The sequence below is a fragment of the Triturus cristatus genome, chromosome 7 (assembly GCF_964204655.1).
Source record: "Triturus cristatus chromosome 7, aTriCri1.1, whole genome shotgun sequence".
NCBI classification, from domain to species: Eukaryota; Metazoa; Chordata; class Amphibia; order Caudata; family Salamandridae; genus Triturus; species Triturus cristatus.
In genome coordinates, this window is record NC_140590.1 from 567,543,199 (window position 1) to 567,564,921 (window position 21,723).

General features: G+C 46.8%; 1 protein-coding gene across 3 annotated transcripts in view; it reads right to left on the reverse strand.

Annotated features, from left to right (window-relative positions):
• SLC38A12 (solute carrier family 38 member 12) overlaps positions 1-21,723 on the reverse strand; it is a 593,784-nt gene that overhangs the window by 388,713 nt on the left and 183,348 nt on the right. For all 3 annotated transcript variants that reach the window (XM_085617088.1, XM_085617086.1, XM_085617087.1), the window contains exon 8: positions 8,833-8,935. In XM_085617088.1, the coding sequence (XP_085473214.1) occupies positions 8,833-8,935 (103 nt within the window). The remainder of the gene's footprint in view (positions 1-8,832; positions 8,936-21,723) is intronic.

Below are 21,723 nucleotides of genomic sequence, written 5' to 3' on the forward strand. Positions count from 1 at the left end.
GTGCCAGGTGCCAGACCTGGCTCAGCTAACTTAAGGCTACTGGGGAATGATAATGGGTTCACCCCATTGGATCTCCCTAGTGGACTTAACCAGGGGTTTGGGAGGCAGAGGAATCACTCAGGTGACCCTAATGCTTCTCATGCCTCTAGAGGCTCTCAAGGTCACTCCAGGAGAAGGATGACCAGCCCTCAGAGGAGGGAGCATGAGGCCAGAATGAAGGAAGCTCAGCTGAGAATCAGGAGACAGGAGCTAGAAGTAGCTCTGATGGAAGAGAAACTGAGTAAGGCTAGGCAACCTAGAGAGAGTGGGTCTATACCCACTGGTGGCAGCAATGTCACTAGGGACAAAGATAGGGTCTTTGACAATAGGAACCTGTCCAAGGTTGTGCCCCCCTACAAAAGTGGGGATGATATCCACAAATGGTTGACTGCTCTTGAGAGAGCCTGCAAAGTGCAGCAGGTTCCTGAAGACCAGTGGGCAGCAATCTTATGGCTCTCCTTTGAAGGTAGAGGCAGAGATAGACTCCTCACTGTTAGAGAGGAGGATGTCAGAAACTACAGAGCCCTGAAGAGAGTCCTAGTTGATGGGTTAGGCTTAACCACTGAACAGTACAGGTTAATGTTCAGAGACACCCAGAAGACACAGACTCAGGACTGGTCTGAATACATTGAATGTGCCACTAAGACTTTGGAGGGTTGGTTGCTGGGAAGTAAGGTATCTGATTATACAGGATTGTACAATTTGATGATGAGAGAACAGATTTTAAATAACTGTCAGAACCAGCAACTGCATCAACACTTGGTTGACTCAGATCTGACCTCTCCCCAAGAATTGGGAAAGAAGGCAGACAAATGGGTCAGAACCAGGGTTAAGCAAAAGAACCAGAACCAGGGCCAAGGGGGTGATCAGAAGAAAACAGACCAAAAGGGTGGAGATCAGAAATCCAAAGACCAGAAGTCTTCAACAGGGCCCCAAACTAGTACTAACGAGGGTGGGTCCCAACAACCTAAAGGGAAGAAGAAAGAAGGTCCAAAGAAACCCTGGTGCAAATCTTGCAAGAATACAACTCACTGGACTAGTGATTGTAAGAAGGGTGGAGCCCCCAACACTGTTGCCCCTAAGGCACCTGCTCCCAGTACTACTGTTAGCAGTGTTGGTCCCCAGGCAAAGGGTGTAGTGGGAATCACTATGGGAACTGAAGGAGATTCTGACTTAGACAGAACCCTGACACAGGCAGTCTTGATCTGTGATGGGGACATGGATTTGTCCCTGACTGTGAGCCCCAGTAACCTGGGCAAGTACAGACAGACTCCTTTAATAAATGAAAAAGTGGCTCAAGCCTACAGGGACACATGTGCCAGTGTCACTATGGTGACACCAGGCTTTGTGGACCCTGGACAGTACATACCAGGTGAGAATTACCTGGTGACCAATGCCAGCAATGCCACTACTTCACATAGTGTGGCTGTTGTTAACTTCTCATGGGGAGGGGTAACTGGCCTCAAAAGGGTTGTGGTTAGTGCAGACCTCCCAGTAGAATGTTTATTGGGCAATGACCTAGAGAGTTCTCTATGGTCAGAAGTGGAGTACAGGACACATGCAGAGATGTTCGGTATATCACCACATGACCTTGCTGTGACCAGGTCACAGGCCAAAAAGTGCCTTACTGAACCACAGGTCTTGGATCCTGGAACAATGGACCAAGCACCTACCAAGAAGAACAGGAGGGTTAAGGCTGTGCCTTCCCCCTGCCTCCAAGTGATGATCAGCCTTCCCAGGAAGATGATCTAGAGAACCCTGAAGGAACTGTCCCTGAAGAGCTTGAACCTGATCAGGTGGAGTTTCTGGGGACAGGGGGACCTTCCAGGGCTGACTTGGGGCAGGCTCAGTTAACCTGTCCATCTCTTGAACCCCTCAGACAGCTGGCTGCTGCTGAGGCTGCTGGGAATGCTCAAGGTACCCATAAAGTGTATTGAGATGATGGGCTTCTTTATTCAGAGGCTAGAGACCCAAAACCTGGTGCAACCAGGAGGTTGGTTATACCTCTGCAATTTAGGGGCTTCCTTCTTACCTTGGCCCATGATATTCCTCTAGCAGGACACTTAGGCCAGAACAAGACTTGGGACAGGCTTGTCCCTCACTTTCACTGGCCTCACATGAATGAAGATACCAAGGAGTTTTGTCGCTCCTGTGTGACCTGCCAAGCCAGTGGCAAATCAGGTGGCACAACAAAGGCCCACCTAATACCACTACCTGTGGTGGGGGTCCCCTTTGAAAGAGTGGGAATAGATATAGTGGGTCCCATGGATCCTCCCACTGCATCTGGGCACAGATTTATGCTGGTGGTAGTGGATCATGCCACCAGGTATCCAGAGGCAATTCCCCTTAGGACCACTACAGATCCTGTTGTGGCCAGGGCCCTGCTGGGAGTATTCTCCAGAGTGGGGTTTCCTAAGGAGGTGGTTTCTGACAGAGGTACCAACTTCATGTCGGGATACTTGACAGCTATGTGGAAGGAATGTGGTGTCAACTACAAGTTCACCACCCCTTATCACCCACAATGCAATGGGCTTGTTGAGAGATTCAACAAGACCCTAAAGGGTATGATCAAAGGATTACCTGAAAAGCTCAGGCGAAGATGGGACATCCTTCTACCCTGCCTTCTGTTTGCTTACAGAGAGGTCCCACAAAAAGGAGTTGGCTACAGCCCCTTTGAATTGTTGTTTGGGCACCCTGTGAGAGGCCCACTGTGTTTAGTGAAGGAAGGATGGGAGTTACCTCTCAAAAAGCCTAAACAAGACATACTGGACTATGTACTTGGTCTCCGCTCCAGGATGGCTGAGTATATGGAGAAGGCATCCAAAAACCTTGAGGCAAGCCAGGCCTTACAGAAAGCTTGGCATGACCAAAAGGCTGTCTTGGTTGAGTATCAGCCAGGACAGAAGGTATGGGTGTTGGAACCAGTGGCCCCAGTAGCACTCCAAGACAAATGGTCTGGACCCCATACAATCCTGGAAAGAAGGGAGAGGTTACCTACTTGGTGGACCTAGGAACTCCCAGGAGTCCCCACAGGGTACTCCATGTTAACAGGTTAAAAGCATATGTTGACAGGGCAGACATGGGCTTGCTCATGGCTACAGATGAGGGACAGGAGGAAGAGAGTGACCCTCTTCCAGACCTGTTCAGAACCCTGAAGATGGCTCAGTTGAAGGAGTGACCCTTGGAGGCAACCTCACTGATCATCAGCAGATTGAATGTAGACAAGTTCTACAATCATTTCAGCATATGTTTTCACTGATACCTAGTCAAACTGACTGGTGTACCCATGTGGTGGACACTGGTGACAGTCTGCCTGTAAAGAACAAACTTTACAGACAACCTGACCACGTCAGGGACTGTATAAAGGCTGAGGTACACAAAATGCTGGAACTGGGTGTCATTGAGCCCTCAGAGAGCCCCTGGGCTAGCCCAGTGGTTCTGGTCCCCAAACCTCACACCAACGATGGCAAGAGAGAGATGAGGTTCTGTGTGGATTACAGAGAACTCAATGCTGTCACTAGGACAGATGCACATCCTATTCCAAGGGCAGATGAGCTCATAGATAAACTGGCTTCTGCTAAGTTTTTGAGCACATTTGATTTGACAGCTGGCTATTGGCAAATCAGGTTAGCTGAGGGGTCGAAGGCCAAAACAGCATTCTCAACCCCAGGTGGGCATTATCAATTCTTGGTGATGCCCTTTGGTCTGAAGAATGCACCTGCCACCTTCCAAAGGTTGGTGAATCAAGTCCTTACTGGGTTGGATGACTTTTGTGCAGCATATCTTGATTACATTGCTGTCTTTAGCTCCACCTGGGAGGATCACCTGATCCACCTGAAGAAGGTACTTGAGGCTCTGCAAAAGGCAGGCCTCACTATCAAGGCTACTAAGTGCCAGATAGGGCAGAGTAAGGTTGTGTACTTGGGCCACCTTGTAGGTGGAGGCCAAGTTCAACCACTGGAGAGTAAGATACAATCCATCAAGGACTGGTCCCCTCCAACCACCCAGACTCAAGTTTGAGCTTTCTTGGGCTTGACTGGGTACTACAGGAAGTTTGTTAAGAACTATGGGTCCATTGTGACTCCTCTTAATGATCTGACATCCAAGAAGATGCCCAAAAAGGTTCAGTGGACAGTAAGCTGTCAAAAGGCACTTGATGACCTGAAGAAGGCCATGTGCTCTGCACCTATCCTGAAAAGTCCTGACTACTCCAAAGAGTTTATTGTCCAAACAGATGCTTCTGAGTTGGGTGTGGGAGCTGTGCTGTCACAACTTAATGTAGATGGTCAAGACTAACCCATTGCTTTTATTAGCAGAAGGTTGACCCCCAGAGAGAAGAATTGGTCAGCTATTGAGAGGGAGGCCTTTGCTGTGGTGTGGGCCCTGAAGAAGCTAAGGCCATACTTGTTTCGCACTTACTTCAAGATTCAGACAGACCATAAGCCCCTCTTGTGGCTAAATCAGATGAAGGGTGAAAACCCCAAACTGCTTAGGTGGTCCATTTCCCTACAGGGGATGGACTTTACAGTGGAGCACCGGCCAGGTACAGACCATGGGAATGCAGATGGTCTCTCCAGGTACTTCCACTTAGGACATGAAGACGAGACTGGTCAAGGCTAGTTTAATGTCCCTGCGTTTGGGGGGAGGTTGTGTAGGAGAGTAGGGTCTGCTATCCTATGGTCACCCCAAATTTTTGCTTTTTGCTTCACTGGTTTTTGAGATATTGAGGCTGTGGGCCTGCTAATCAGACCCCCAGCCTGCTGTTCTCTCTACTAAATTGACACTATGCACTATAGGTGCATAACCAATTGGAATTGGATCACCCTGTGAGCCCCTGTACCAGTGTACACTAGGTACCCAGGGCATTGGTGTATCTAAGGCCTACCAGGGGCTGAAGCATGTATTATGCCACCCCTGGCCTGGCCTAACAAATTTGACACAACTGGCTGATCACTCAGCTGGGGTAAGTTGGTGTAACCACCTCTTAGTTAGGTGTAGTATACCTATACCTAACCTTAAATGGGACACATGTTAACCTATAAGTCACTCCTATGGCAGGCTTTGACAATCCTGAAGGCAGAGTGCTTGGTTCCATGTGAGATGGTGCTCTGGCATGAGCTGAGCCTGTCTGCAGTGGTCGGAACAACTTCCTTCTACCGTTTCCAGATATCGTCATACCATATACTCTTAAGTGCATTATGAACCTCACGGTTAAATGCTATCTTTGGTTTGGCTTTATCAAAACATGTTGAGTAAGGGGTCATACGAATTGGAATACTAACCCCTCGCCAATTCTGGCGACGGGGTTAGCATCCCACCCTTCTAGAGGGACACGACATGTACAGTACCTGAAACCCGGGTAAAATCAGACATAGCCTCAGCTCCACAAAATGGATGCTGCCACCACAGACACAAGTCTGCCCTCCTGCTGCTGGGAGTCCTTCCAGCTTGGGAGACGTGGACAAAGGGTTTCCTGCCAGGGGAGGTGCGAGCACCACCCCAGACAGGATTTTGTGTATTGGTCAGGTAGGGCTTGAATGGAATCAGACATGCCTGAGGCTCACAAGGAGCCTCGGTGCATATGCCAGTTCAAACCGGTCCTGGGGCACACCAGCCCCGGACCTGGGGCGAGCTGGACAAAGGATTGGGGGTGTAACCACCCCCCTTCCTGGTCCCACCCTTAGGGAGGGACCTAGCAGGTAGTCCGGCCCCTAGAATCCGCTTAAAGGTAGGAGCTGTGTCCTAAGACTTCAAACATCCTGGAATCAACTTAACTACAAGAAGAAGACGGGAACTTCGACGCTCTGCTGCACAGAGGACAGAAGGAAATCTCCCCTATGGTCAGGGAGTGACCATCTTGCTAACGCAAGTACCAACCAGCTCCTCGACGTCTGCTTTGCCGCCGCCTCCCGCCCGAGCCCAAGCCCAGAGCCCGACAAGACCTGGACCTCCAGACCTCTCACAGCCCGATCCACAGTCCCTGAAACGAAGGAACCCGTGGAGGCACCGAGATACGTGGAGCCAGCCATCTTGAAAGACCGACGACAAGCTGCAAGCACGAGAACAGAGGCTCCCTCCAAGTTGGGCTTTGGGTCCTGAGAAGCCCAACACCCGAGCAGCATCTGCACCAAAGGTGAGCCCTCCAGCATCTCCACGATCTGCGTGGGGCCCTTCTGCATTTTGCATCTCGATGCGCCTGCCCGGTCCCTGGCCCGTTGGCAAGTGGCCATTTTGGCGACGAACTTTGAATATTACGATGCTGGTCTGGTTGCTCCAGACTGGCCCCTGCTTCCCTCCAAAGGAGCAGCCCCTCTGACCTTGCTGGTCAGAGTAATCAGCTTTCTTCATTCTTCACGACTTCTGCTTTTGCCAAGGCTTGTTTGCTTCCTTCGAGTCGCCGACACCGCCGACAGCGAGAGCCTGCGTGGGACAGCTCGTGAACCGACTCCTGGACGTCGTCGACCTTCAGGGACCACGTGGCTGCGGAGACAAGCTACACCTCATCACCTGTTTGCACCCGACATCGCCTGGTACCTACCTGGTGCCACGCCGGTCACTGGCTAGTGACTGTGAACACTGTCCCCTCTGCTTTCAGGTCTTCTACAGCTCAGATCCACCCTTGGATCCACCGCATCTCTTCTGGACCGACCGCCTGCAGCATCTTTGTCATCAGGCTCCATTGAACAGATAGACGAAATCCGACGCACTTCGAGACCTATGCACCCACTTCCTGTGGGTGAGGTAAAGCTGGCACTCCGGTGTCCAAGTGTAGAGAAACATCTCTAGTGTCTGTGTTTTAAGTCTTAAGTTCGTAGTCCATTCAGAAGACCCTTCTAGCAGTAACTTTTGAACTTTTACGCACCCATTGAAAACCTATGGGAGCCCGCGTGTAACTTTCCTCACTGCACACGCGACCCGTGGACCTCCTGGTCACTAACTGAAGTTAGCTCCTTGTAGGCCCAGCGATTCTAGAGGCCCTAGGCCTTTTCCCTTTCCTGTTCGTGGTACTTATTCCACTATTTTAGTATATAGTTTGATCGGCCACCAGGGCCTATCCATATAAAGTGCAACTTCTGTATATTGTAATACTTTCTTGTTTAACGATTTGTGCTCCTGTGCTCATAAAGAGTCTAGGGGATACTTTGAGTAATAAATACATATATAATTTGAATATATATCTGTGTGGTGTCCTTTCATTGGTATAAAGGGGGGTTACATTTGGTAAAACAGCTTGCTTACCACGCTTTAACGAGCTTAGCCTCAAAGACTGCTTAGCCTACGCTACCACTAGAGCAGCTAGTCCGAAAAGGTTGACTTACAACCACACCATAAGGGTTGCTTGGCATGGTACAGGGTGGTCACTTTAACTAGTGAACAGCATATATTTCAAAATATATCTGGAATTACAAAAGCACATTTTATTTGTAAATAACAAGTGTGATGCAAACAAAGAGTAAAATAGGAGCGAAACAAACCAGGACACATTACTTGGTGATGTACAAATGATACATATTTGAAAAAACTATTTCCAAACAGTAAAGCAGCATGTCACTGGTAAAGTTTGTGCCCATTTCAATGTAAAATCTGCTGATTACAAATGACAATGTGCTACCAACTCATGCTTTAGGTATGCATTTATTAAAAATGATAGATTTTAACCACGATTTGAGAAACATACCTGCCCCCGCCCTGAAGAACATACTGATAATGAACTAAGAGACAAGTCATGGGTCATGAATATCCTATATGTAGCTAGATATATATTATATATGGAAAGAACGTTTATTCTATTAAATCAAACAAAAAAAAAACAAAAAAAAGAGTCTTTCATACAGTAGACATGCTGAACTTGCACATTAAAAGGTGCTCTCATATGCCCAGGATCACATAATGTGAAACATGTTTATTGGTCAAGAGCATTACAAATAGGTTGAGTAGATTATTTAAGTCACTAGACCTGCATGTCTAGTACCCTTTTTATGATTTTTCAAGGCCTGACAGGGCAACACACCTATATGCCAGGCAGGAGACATCCCCCTCCCAACAGTAGCATTACTGAAATACACTTTTAATGCTGGAAGAATCATAGGTCATATTGAAAAGATTGTCTTTAAGATAAGCAGAATTCAGCAGAATTCAGGTGCGATTTGTTTTTGTAAGAGATATCCATTCTTTAACCACATGACACTTGAGAGCACTCTGATGGGTAAAGTGTCTGAAATATGGCAATTTTAATTGATAATATTTCTGTATCAGGATAGTTATATTCCAATATCCTACATGAACACATGAATATGGTCCTTGTCCCGATGGTACTGTAATTTCCCATCAATTACTATCCAACTATTGTGATACAGTTGAGGATAGGCTTATAGAACTGCTATAGACTTGCTGATCCTAAAATTTACAGGAATTCAAATACACTAAAGCAGTCACATTAAATAACTATGCCTTTAAACAATGTAATTGTTTAATATCCAAATCTGAATATTGGAATCCACATGTCGAGGACTATTGCTATTATTCCTCATTGCATAACTCCAACATCAGCATTCAGCGTTTGAGTTATATATGGTTGTCTGGAAAGCAAAGTGCTCACAGAGCTGAGTGGATGGGGAAGGTGGTGTGGTTCATGCATAGGAAGATTGAGGGGTCAAGCCAAAGAGCATGCACAGAGAGCACATCTGTGGCTGGCACTAAACAATGGACATCAAAAGACTAGGTAAACCATACAGGAACATGCTGAAGAACAATGCATTGTTGTATACAAATATATGTCACTCTGTTACTTACCAGGTAGATTCTGTAGGCGTCGATCCTGCGGATAGGCCCCCAGCACTGTTCAGTGTCATTCTTGGTGCCATCAGTAACAGTGCAAGACTGATTCCCTGAGGTACTGCAAGAAGTAATTGTACTATTATCACACCAGTAAATGTGACTGTATTCTCTCTCACTTGCCCTCCTGCTTACTCATCTGCCCTTTTCCCTCCATACCCTTTCATGCACCATAATATTTCAGGATCCTCCTTGTACATCACTTATGAAGCAGTTTCCACTTGTCGGCAATTGCAAATGTGTAAAAGCACCTCTATTTATATGTTACAAAAGCTTCTTGTTAATGGATTTAATGGATTTTTTTGAGATTTTCAGAAAAGTTGAACATTTACTCCTCAACACTTATGCATAATGTCAACAGGAGTACATTTGTGACTTGCTCTGTAACACCCAGTGTGTTATTTTCATTAAAACAATAGCAGCTTAAAATGTGCTTAACGTGCTGAATGCCCTAAATCCAATCTATCATACTCCTATAAATGATTTTCAAAGCATATCATTACAGTGACCCGTTTCTTTGTGTGTAAAAATATGACATTTAGAATAGTGCTTCACAACCCAGTCTTGATACAGGATTTGTTTCTGCCAATATACTACATGTTTTCCCCAAGTAGTTGAAGTATAGTTTTGTTGCCAGAGGCCAGGAGCTGTAAGATAGGTGTAACCAAAGGGATACATTAGCTGTTTGAGGCCAGTTAGATTAGGCACCAGATGGATATTTCTCCTGTCTGAGTCCTTAGACATCAAGACTTCGGTACATTGAGGAATATGTTTGCTTTCCAACTGAGAGCCTGCAAGATGTGTATAAACTGATCTACATCATTGCTATAAGAAACTTGAGTGTAGAAGAGCTCTGTAATTTGAGAGCTGGCTCTACTGTCAAGAGGTCTGAAGCTGTTGGAGATGTGTAAAACTGAGTGGTACATTTTTCTTCCAGATGTCTGACCTGTAAGGATCCCTGGAACTTGAAGAATGGCTATCCTGTCACATGATCCTTTAAATCCAGTGTAACCTAAGGAACATCACTGCTATCAGATGCCTGATTCTACATTATAACCCTTGTAAAGGATAGCTCTACTGTCACGTTTAGGCCTATAAAATCTCTGTAATTATCTGGACAGCTTTTCTGGTGGAAGCATCAACCTATAAGAGCTCTGTAACCTGAGGGTTGGCTCTGCTGTTAGATGCCTGGGCCAGTATGAAGAGGGGGTTTGACCATAATAGCTTAGTTGTCTGAAGTGTGAGTCTGTGGGATCTTCATGGACAGTTTGTCAGTATAACAACTTAAGATGTAAGATCTGTGCAAAGTGAGGACCTTTTACTGGCCGAACATCACATATGTGTGTGTAACGTGTGGTAGCACTGTTGTTCGAACACTGAGCCGGGACTATCGGTTTTAACCTGAGGAACAGCTCTGAGCTCATCTGATGTTCATAACCTGAGAGGCTGCTACCAGTCTGTGTTGTAACTAGGATGTAACTTTGCTACCCAAAGCTTGAGCCCATGAGCTCTTTATCACTGGATGGTGAAATATTCTGAGATCTTACCTTACAAGTTCTCTCACTGGTCCAAAGATTGTGAAATCTGAGTAATGTTCATTAACTTTGCAGTCTGAAGTTTAAGTCTTAACAATCTCTGACATCAATGGACAGCTCTAAAGCCAGGGCTTTTAAAATCTCTGCAACCTGAGGTTTTTAGCACCAGAGTCTGTAAGATGTGTGTTTGACATGAGGGGTAAGTTTCCTTTGTGATTCTTGTCCATGATTAGGTGCTGTGTAATCTATGAAATTGCACTGCTTTACCAAGCTCAAAAATATATGATTTGTATAACCTGGATGACAGCTTCATCCACTAAAGTCAGAGCATATGACATCAGTATCGACCCAAACTAACCCAAATATACCCTCCTCCATTATCAGACAAGGGAACTTCAGACAGGCACTGGGCAGACCACTAGCACAAATTTGTTTACTAAAGATAGGCCATGATCTATATTCATACTTGCTAGTAACAATGCACTGACCTACTTATAAAACCCATGTTCTAGTGTAGAGGGCTACCAAGTACTTAACACCTTTGCAATGTATGAAACAGTTGATGCCAAATAGTTTCAAAACATATGCATTGGAAACACTGATTTCAATTTTAAAGAGGAGTCTGCTATAGCTAATATATTCAAGTGCTTGTGTAAAAAATAACAAAACGAGTTACTTACCTGTAACTTCAGTTATCCAGTAATAGATAGATAGATAGATAGATAGAGCGAAGGAATGGTAGTTTGAGATTACCTGGGAACTGTGGCTTGCATTCCCGCTACGGACCCCTCACCCTGAAAGTTGGCTGGTTGTCTTCGCAAGCTACGAGAATTTTGGCTCAGAGGAAGCTTTTTTTACGGCCAGCCCCCTGCACAGCTGACAAACAGTTTCTCTGCCACGCATGCGGTGTCGGAAGCGAACTCAGTAGGTCGGATGACTGGCGAGAACGCAGAGATACGAGCAGTAAGTCGGGCAGTTAATTACGTTTTAGCATTTTTACTGCAGGTGGGGAGGAACTGATTTTGTGTGCCTTACAAAAGTCTATTTACTTTCAACGTGTGTTAGTAAATCTATACATATCACAAGTGCAATGTCGGACGAGGCGTTACGGCAGAGAGAAATGGCAGCAGAGGAATTATTCACTAATTTACCCAAAATGATGACCGACTGCACATCAATATGAAATAAAACGTTGAAATTTGGCATCCAGTATATTGAAGTTGTCCGTATTTCCTGTGTGTGGAAACAGCGCGAAGGAATGGTAGTTTGAGATATATATATATACCTAGACAGACGCAATTTGAAATCTGAGGCAGTTACACATGTAAAACAGACTTCGCAGTGTACTTTCTCCAATGCTCATGTACAAAACAGTACGTGGGAAGCACTATACACCCCGTACACGAACGGATATTACAACATCTTAGGGCCATCTTTCATGATGACCCCACCTATCCAGTAGCGCGACACATGAATACATGCCACGGTTTTAAGGCTCAAGAACTTTCCTTCTTTGTAATTGATAGTGTCACCAAGTACATTAGAGGAGGAAATAGACAACTATCACTCAGGAGATTGGAATCTAGGTATATAAAATTCTACTAGATTCCAAAATCCCAAATGGGATGAATGCAGACGAGGCACTGAATGTACATCTTTGATCATCTAGCCGCTTGTCCAGTTCCTTAATCCTTTCCGTAGCGTTAGGTTCTCATATTTTATTCTTTTTGTCATTTTTCTGCTGGCACATTTTTCACTACTTAAAGTTAAAAGTTCTCCAGTAGTTACACGGGTCGCTAACTTCCGTTTAGATGAACAACAATTGAGAAAGATATTTTGGGGTAATTGCCCACTAGGGCTTTATATATCGTCTGTTCCTTTTCTACCCTACATTTATCAACAAACTCACCCTTTACTTAGAGTTGTCCATATCTATGCAAATATTGGTGTACACATAGGCATTTACTCCTTAAACATCTCTAATAATAACCGCATCCTATATTAGTTGACAGGATAAGGTGAGCGTGATTTCTCGGTATCAGCATGATGGGTGATATATATTGCAGATATAACTCTTCTCTTCTCTTCCCCTTATCTTTTGGGACACAGATACACCGGTTACCAACGCTGGTATAATCACTGTTTTTTTAGTATTAATAGAATGGGAATTATTTTATGTCACAGTTTGTATATTTATGTTTTCAGAATTAACTGTTGTGCCGAGAGCACTAAATGTGTTAAAAAACAGTGAGATGCAATGATTTTCATTTTAAATTTTGCACTGTCATGGTTCAACATGTCAATTCTTCTATGTCCATTGCCATAGACCGTTTCTGTGACAACCTACTGAATGTGCTTCACATACATACACTAAGTAAAATCAGAGATACCTGATGTAGTGAGCAAGGCGGTTCGCCGCCGAAACGCGTCTAGGTCATCCTTCTGGAATAAAAATCTTTCTTTGATAAAATTCCCACGGAGTCAGTGCCTGTTCTTTATGGATACCAGGATTGGTGAAATATATATATATTAGAAGTAATACATATCATAATACGGTATAATGGACTGCACAGTCACTGCAGTAACCCATCCCTGTCTTTTTGTAAAAAGAACCAAAGTTGAAACATAGCCAATCAGGCTCTAGCACCCTCTAGAACACTCTACAGAGAGGCAAGTTCCTCAGATTTCCTAGCACAAGTGACAAGAGTAATATATCCGTAATAAAGGAAGCCTGTCCGGGGAGGAGGGTGAGTCGCATGTTAATCTATGAAAGATACCAACACTGGATAACTGAAGTTACAGGTAAGTAATTTGTTTTCTTATCCAGTATTGAATCTTTAATAGATTCACATGCTTGAATCAGGATAGCTAACAGTTAAACTATTTAATTTTATAGGATGGTGGGTATCATATGAATGGCAAACAGATACATCATAAATAGAAATACATGTACATATCTATGACATATGCAATGTAATATGAAAAGAAACAGTTATGCATAAAGAGAACATTAACCAGCAATAACATGTGAAACAAATACACTGATTTTAGCATTCAATAAATAATCACCGCGAAAACAGAGGCTTACCTTATTGGAAAAGATTACGTAAAACTGCTTGTCCTACAGCTGCTTCTGCCTCCGTAGCCAAATCCAAGCAGTAATGCCGTGTAAATGTATGCACATTCTTCCATGCTGCAGCACAGCAAATTTTAACCAATGGCACACCAGCAAAAATCGCTGCTAAGGATGACACAGCTCTTGTGGAATGAGCCTTAGAATTGACAGAAAGCGAACTGCCTGCTTTGGTATGGCAAAAATGAATAGCAGCTGTGATCCACCTTGCAATCACTGATTTAGTCACCTCCGTACCTGGCTTTTTCACACCATAGGGCACAAACAATTGATCAGATATCCGGAAGCTCTTAGTACGAGTAAAATAAAATTTGAGGCATCTCTTTATATCCAATGTATGAAGTGCCTTTTCAGCCGGGGAGTTAGGATAGGAAAGAATGTCCGTAGAATAACCGGCTCATTAAGATGGAAAGTTGATGGAACTTTTGGAATAAAAACAGGATTTGTTCTAAGGAGAACATAGTCATTAGAAAATTGAAGATAAGGTTCTTTAATTGTAAAGGCTTGAATTTCGCTGACTCTCCTGGGAGAAGTAAGAGCTAACAATAAAACAACTTTCCAGGAAATGTATTTAAGTTCAGCTCTGTGAATCAGCTCGAAGAGATGTTTCATAAGTTGTGCCATAACCAGATTAAGTCTCCATTCCAGAGGAGGAGCTCTTACAGGAGGGTATACTCTGAAACGTCCTTTCCTAAATTGTTTTACCAATCAACTTGAAGCACAAGTTACTACTTGTGCAACGATATATCTGTAAGAGACATTAGTTAGTGATAGATTCCTTACCTTAGAATATACCCAAAGGCGTCAGTCTGGATCCGGAAAGTTTTCTGCTTAGCAGTACCCCTGCGCGGCAGTAGGTGGCGCAGTGCGGCTCCGCGCCCGTCACTGGCGTCGTGCACGCCGGGATGATGTCACGGAGGCTACTTAGGCGCCACCCATGCGCGCTTACGTCAGTTCTGTACACAACTTTCCGCGCAGAGTCATGTGAGAAACTGACCTTTGGTGCATAAAACTAAAAGGGGATGACCTTAACCCTAGTAATCAGTTCGCAGAACGGGGAGGATGGGTGGGGCGGTAAGGAATCTATCACTAACTAATGTCTCTTACAGATATATCGTTACACAAGTAGTAACTTGTGCATCTGAAAGAGACACGTTAGTGATAAGATTCCTTATCTTAGAATAGATACCCCAGCAATATCAACCCCGGTGGTGGGTCTGCGAACCAGATCACTTCAGAAAGTCACGGAGCACAGAACGGCCAAAGAAACCGTCTCTCCGGACCAGACTGTCAAGGCAGTAGTGCTTGGTAAACGTGTGCAGCGAGGCCCACGTAGCTACCTGACAAACATCCTGCAAGGGGACGCGGCGTCCCAAGGCAGTAGTGGCTGCAGTTGCCCTTGTCGAGTAGGCACGCAGTCCCACAGGAGGCTCCTTCTTGGCCAAGGAGTAACATGCTTTGATGTACAGAACGACCCACCGGGAGATGGTCCGTTTGAGCACCGCCGGACCGCTTTTGGCGCCCACGTAGCCAAAAAAGAGCTGATCATCCAACCGGAACTGCTGTGTACGCTGCAGATAGAATGCGAGCGCGCGTTTTGGGTCCAGACAGTTGAGCCGCTCCTCTTCCCTTGAAGGATGTGGAGGCGGAAAAAAGGTGGGCAAAGTGATGGTCTGCCCGATGTGGAAAGGCGTGACAACCTTTGGCAAGAAAGGACGTGTCCTCAGAACCACCTTGTCCGGATGAACAGAAAGGAAAGAAGGTTTGGAAGAAAGAGCCTGGAGCTCACTCACTCTCCTGGTAGAGGTGATAGCTACCAGGAAAGCCGTCTTGAGAGTAAGAAGATGTAAGGGACAGTTATGAAGGGGCTCAAAGGGAGCGCACATCAGAAAAGTGAAGACAAGATTCAACTCACAGAGGCATTATGAAGGGCACAGGTGGCAACATATGCGTAATGCCCTTAAGAAAACGGTTAACAACCGGGGACTTAAAAAGAGAAGGCTGATCTGGAAGCCGTAGAAAGACAGAGATGGCCGAAAGATAACCATCAACAGTGCCCAGAGCAGAGACCTGCTGGGCCAAAGAGAGAAGGAACAGAAGAACCTCAGAAAGAGGGGCAGAAAGGGGATCCACAGTCTTAGCTGTGCACCATGCCACAAATCTGTTCCACCTACAGGTGTACACCATTTTAGTGGAGGGACGCCTGGCTGCCAGAACGACATCACAGACTTCGGGAGGAAGATCGAAAGGTGTCAATTGTCGCCGTTCAATTTCAAAGCATGGAGGTGGAGGCTGGACAGGTTCGGGTGGAGGACCGTCCCCTGCTGCTGCGACAGAAGATCCTCCCGAAGAGGCAGACGGATCGGGGAATCGATGCTCATACTGAGAAGCTCAGGATACCATACTCTTCGAGCCCAGTCCGGAGCCACAAGAATAACTTGGGCCCGGTCGCGCCTGATCTTCTTCAGCACTCTGGGCAGACGTGGTATAGGCGGAAAGGCGTACAACAGACCGCAGCTCCACTCGAGACGAAAAGCGTCTCCGAGCGATTGCCGCCTTGGAAATTCCAACGCGCAGAACTGATGACATTGCGCGTTCTCTTCGGTGGCGAATAGATCTAACCAAGGCTCTCCCCATCGCAGAAAGAGACCTTGCGCCACGTCCAAGTTCCGATGCCACTCGTGATCCACCATGCACCGGCGTCTGAGTTCGTCCGCACTGGCGTTCAGAGAACCTGCCAGGTGTTGAACCCCCAAGATAATGCCTTGATGTCCCAGCAACGTCCAGAGGCGCAGAGCCTCCTAACATAAGGTCCACGACCCCACCCTGCCCTGTTTGTTGCAATACCACATGGCGGTGGTGTTGTCTGTGAACACCTGCACTACACTTCCCCGGACAGAGGGAAGGAATGCCTTCAGTGTAAGCCAGATCGCCCGCAGCTCCAGAAGGTTGATATGGAGCCGGGACTCCGCCGGAGACCAGAGGCCTACGGTCTCCGCTTCTCCCATGTGGTCACCCCATCCCAGGAGGGACGCATCAGTCACTACTGTGTGCAGCAGTTGGGGAAAGGGGAGGGATCTGTCATTGACCCAATCGCGATTCGTGAGCCACCACTGCAATTGCTGTGCAGTGCCCTCCGAGATCTGGACATGATCGGACAGGTTGCCCTGATGCTGCGCCCACTGGAACTTCAGGTCCCACTACAGAGCCCGCATATGCCATCTGGCATGCGGCACCAGCAGGATGCAGGAGGCCATCAGGCCCAGAAGCCGGAGGGTCATCCTGACTGAAATCCGGGATTGAGGCTGAAAGAGCGGAACCAGAGCCTGAATATCCCGGACTCGCTGTTCGGGAGGATAAACCCGAAACAGTGTCGAATCCAGAACCGCTCCAATGAAAGGGAGCTTCTGAGAGAGACTCAGTGTGACTTCGGCACATTGATGGAGAACCCCAGCAGATGCAGGAGGTCGGCCGTAGTCTGGAGGTGGGAGACAACTGCCTGGGGCAAAACCGCCTTCAACAGCCAGTCGTCGAGGTAGGGGGAAGACTGACACTCCTGACCTGCACAGATGAGCTGCGACCACCGCCATCACTTTCGTGAACACCCGAGGGGCACTGGTAAGGTCGAAGAGGAGCACAGCAAACTGAAAATGCTCCTGGCCTACCGTGAAGCGCAGGTAACGCCGGTTGGCCGGCAGGACGGGAATGTGAAAATAAGCATCCTGCAAGTCCAACTCTACCATCCAGTCTCCAGGGTCCAGGGCAGACAGGACCTGAGCCAGAGTCAGCATCTTTAACTTCTCCTTCTGGAGGAAGCGACTGACGTCCCGGAGGTCCAAGATGGGGTGCAGGCCCCCCCTTGTCCTTCTTGGGGACCAGAAAGTAGTGGGAATAGCAACCACTCCCTACTTCCTGATCGGGAACGTATGCGATGGCCCCCTTGGCCAGGAGGGCCGTGACTTCCTGATGGAGAAGAGCCAAATGATCCCCCGACATACAGTGGTACCGAGGTGGCATGGCTGGAGGGGAGGACAGAAAAGGGAGCGAGTAACCTTGGCAGATTAGCTGCAGCACCCACATGTCTGAAGTGATACCGCGCCAGTGGTGGAGGTGGTGATGGACCCAGCCTCCACCACTGGGCGTGGGGTGCCCCCTGAAGCTCGGATTAGGAAGGCTTGGATGTGGAAGCAGCGGGTGCGAAGGTGGACTGCCCCGCCCGCTGGCTACCAGACCCGCCCCTGCGGAAGCCCCGTCCGCGGCCACGCTGAGGCAGGTTCTGCACGGGCTTTGCGGAGGACCGCGACTGGGCGCCCTTACCCTGGCCACGAAAGGAACGAAACCCAGGCGTGGCAGGGCTCTTAGCGGAAAGACCCAAAGACTTAGCCATAGCCCGTGAGTCCTTAAAGCGCTCCACAGAACAGAAACGTTTCCATTGTGCTCCACAGAACAGAAACGTTTCCATTTGAGAGTGTAAGTCTTAATCGTGGACATTGACCTTGCTTTAACAAGTATGTCTCTACAGTCTTGTGGCAGATCTAACTCCATAAACTCAGCGAGTTCAGTAACCACGCATGTAGCTGCAGCGGGGCCAGATGTGGGTGGAGAACCTGGCCCCTGCTCAACGTTAACAGTGTTGGTGATACAGGAAGGCGATAAGGTCTGCATTCGGAGAGCAGGAGAAGCTCTGTGACATGGCCAACGTGGAGCAATAAGAATCATTAGGCATGAGTCTGTTTTTAACTTCATAAGAAGTCTTGGAATTAACGGAAAGGGGAAAATGCATAGGCTAAGATCCCTGTCCACCTTATCAGAAAGGCTTTTCCCCATTAACCGTTTTCTTGCTCCCAGCAGGCAAAGAATTAACCTTTCGGATTCTTCTCGAAAGCGAAAAGATCCAAGTTGGGCTTGCCCCACATCTGGAAAATGGACTCAAGAACTTTCTGATCCAGCTCCCATTCGTGGCAAGAGTTGGAAGTTATGCTCAAGGTATCCGCCAGTCTGCTCTTAACTCCTGGTAGGTGTTTCACTTTGATAGATATGTGGTGAGAGAGAAGCCACTTCCATATTTCCTGTGCTTCCTACAACAGGATGAGGGCGCTTGTTCCTCCTTGTTTGCTCAGGTAATTCATGCATGTGGGATTGTCTGTCCTCATCAGAACCGAGGATCCTAGAATCCTTGGGAGGAAAGCTTGCAAGGCAAGAGAAATGGCTCGAAGCTCCAGAAAATTGATGTGCATTTTTAAAAAGTGCTTTGGACCACTTGCCCCTTATCTGGAAGTCTTGAAGATGAGCACCCCATCCTTCTAGAGAAGCCTCTGTAGTGAGGATGAAATCCGGTGTCCGAGAAAGGAAAGTTAGCCTTTTTGAGAGATTGCTGGAGCGCTGCCACCAAAGTAGAGCTGACTGCATGGCTGGAGTTATTTGTACCAGGTCGTCGAAAGATCCGGTCACCTGAAGCCATTGCTTGTCAAGTTCCTCTACTATTGGTCTCATTCTGAGACAAGAGCAAGGCACCATTACAATTGCAGAGGACATCATGCCCAGTAGAGATTTTATCATTCTCACAAAAGCGAACTTTCTTCCTCTTAACTTTGTTGCCAGAGAAATGAGATACGTTTGCCTTTCTGTGGATAAGAATGCCTAAGTGTCTAAGACTGCGCCAAGAAAAAGCATCTTCTGAGATGGATGCAGAACTGATTTCTGAAGATTGAGAGTTAGCCCCAGGGAACAAAACATTTGAAGGCAAATTGAAGTTGCTCTTGAAGCTTGACAAAAAGACGATGCCTTCACTAACCAGTCGTCTAGGTAAGGGAACAGCTGCAGGCCCTGCAGCCTGAGATGAGCAGCAACTGGAGCCAGCCAATTGGTAAACATTCTTGGTGCAGACCACAGACCAAAAGGGAGAACTCTGAACTGAAAATGAGCACCTGCTACAGTGAAACTTTCGATGTTTGGGATGAATAGGAAAGTGGAAGTATGCATCCTGCAGATCTAGTGTCATCTTGAAATCCGCATGATTGAGGAACTGTAGTATCTCCTGGAGAGTTATCATACGGAAGGACTTTTTCTGTAGATATTGGTTTAATTCTCTTAGGTCTAGAATTGTCCTCCACTCTCCTGACTTTTTATTTATCAGAAAGAAACTGGAATAAAAACCTTTCCCCACCTGAGAGTGAGGCACTCTTTCTATGGCTCCTTTCCGGAGCATAACCATGGCATCTTTTCTGAGAAGTTTGAGATGAGGTGGGAGTTTCTTCGAAGGCGGATGAGGGGGTGGGATCTTTATGAATTCCAGGTTATGACCATACTTTACTATGTCTAGGACCCATTTGTCCGAAGTGATTTTTCTCCATTGGTCGAAATGTAAAGAAATATTTACGCATTGAGGTTAAAGTGTTGCTGAATTGTTGCAGATGCTGGGGAGGTTTCACTGCTTTCTAGCATTGTCTCTGGCCTGAGGGGGCTGCTTCCTTATGTTTTGATGTCTGGAGTAAGCAGCAGCAGGGGGTGCTCTATACGACTATTGTGGTTGATAACTATATGTATGTTGGTAAGACTGCGGCTGGAATTTCTGGTAGCTCCCTCAAAAAGAGTATGACACTCTGCCATGGGACTCTCAAAAAGGTGTATTTCTATACTGGAACGTCCCTAAAGCTTTAGCCATGTGTTTGGCCTTCTTATTTTCTTGTAAGGCGTCGTCAATGTGCTTGCCAAACAGTGTGCCCCCATCGAATGGCATGGCCAAGATTTTACTTTGCACCTCAGGACAAAAGGTGGTAGACTTGAGCCATCCTTGGCAGCGGAGAACTGCTGCTCCAGCTAGTTGACGAAAGCCCAAGGAGGCCAAATCCATAGGCATGTCAATAATTTCAGATGCTGCCCTTTCCCCTTCAAGCAGAATCTTCCTTGCCTCTTGCTCTTTATCCTCAGGCAAAAGTTTGAGGTACGGAGCAACATCTGACCACATTTGGCAGTCGTATCTCCCAAAAATGGCTAAGGAATTTGCTGCTCCCACTGAAGCCCCTGCCATGGTGGTGAATCTTTTCCCAATGTTATCTAACCGCCTTCCATCTTTATCGGGTGGCGCAGTAATGCAGACCGAAGGATTCCTAGATCTCCGTTGCGCAGCCTGGGAAATTACAGATTCTGGCTTAGGTTGCCCTAATAGGCTTGCAGGTGCATCGTCGGGGGCTTTGTATTTGTCGATTTGGAGGTACTGAGTAGGGGTTCTTAATGAGTTTAACATCTTCTTCCCAGATATGATCGATGATGGGAATTGCGTGGACAGATTTTCTGTGCTGGTCCTTAAGATCATACAAGTAGCAGTCAGACTGCTTAACAGACATGGGAAGGTGGAATAAATTTGCCACTCTCTCCATAATGGCATGAAAGCCTCCAATATCCTAAGGAGGAGAATCAACTGCTTGAGGAGCCGGCAGAGAAGGAGTAGGAATTAAGTAGTCGTCCCACTCGTCTATGGTAGCAGGTGTTTTGAGAAGATCACCTTCCTCAGCGACAATATTGTCATCATCATCCTGCAGCCTCTGATCTTGTGGTACAGGCAAAGGATCCTGAACATCCGTCGCTGGCACCGAAGGTGCTGCTGAATCTAAAGCAGGAGAAGAGCCTTGTCTTTCAACAGAATGTGCTGCAGTGGGAAAACAAGTGTGGAAATCCTGCAGCATAGCTGTTAATTCCTGTACTAATGCCACAGGAATTTGAATCATGGGCTCTTAATGAGCCATCAACACTTGTGGCCTTTCCATAGGTTGATGGTAGTGTGTGCCATAGTATTCTCCTCGTCCTCTTATTGAAACTTCACGTGGAGTTGAGAGGGGCTGCGGGCCGGACTGAACAATCCATCATCCTCAGATTCCCCCAAAAAATGACTAAGGAAAAAGGAGAGATATAAGAAGGGTCCTGGTAAAACCCTCTAGTCGACGGGATTGACGACGAGTACCTCGATGATAATATTAGTGTAAATTGCAATGAAGGCCTTTTTCCTTGCGGTGTCGATGAGATGTTCGTCAGCGGTGAAACAGATACTGTCGATGGTGACATTACAGTTGTCAACGCCGGTGTAGTCGACATCGAGGCCGTCGACGGCAGAACTATCGTCGACGAAGAGGTCATAGTCGACGGAGGTGGCGTCGATGATGGGGGCACTGTCGACGACGGAAG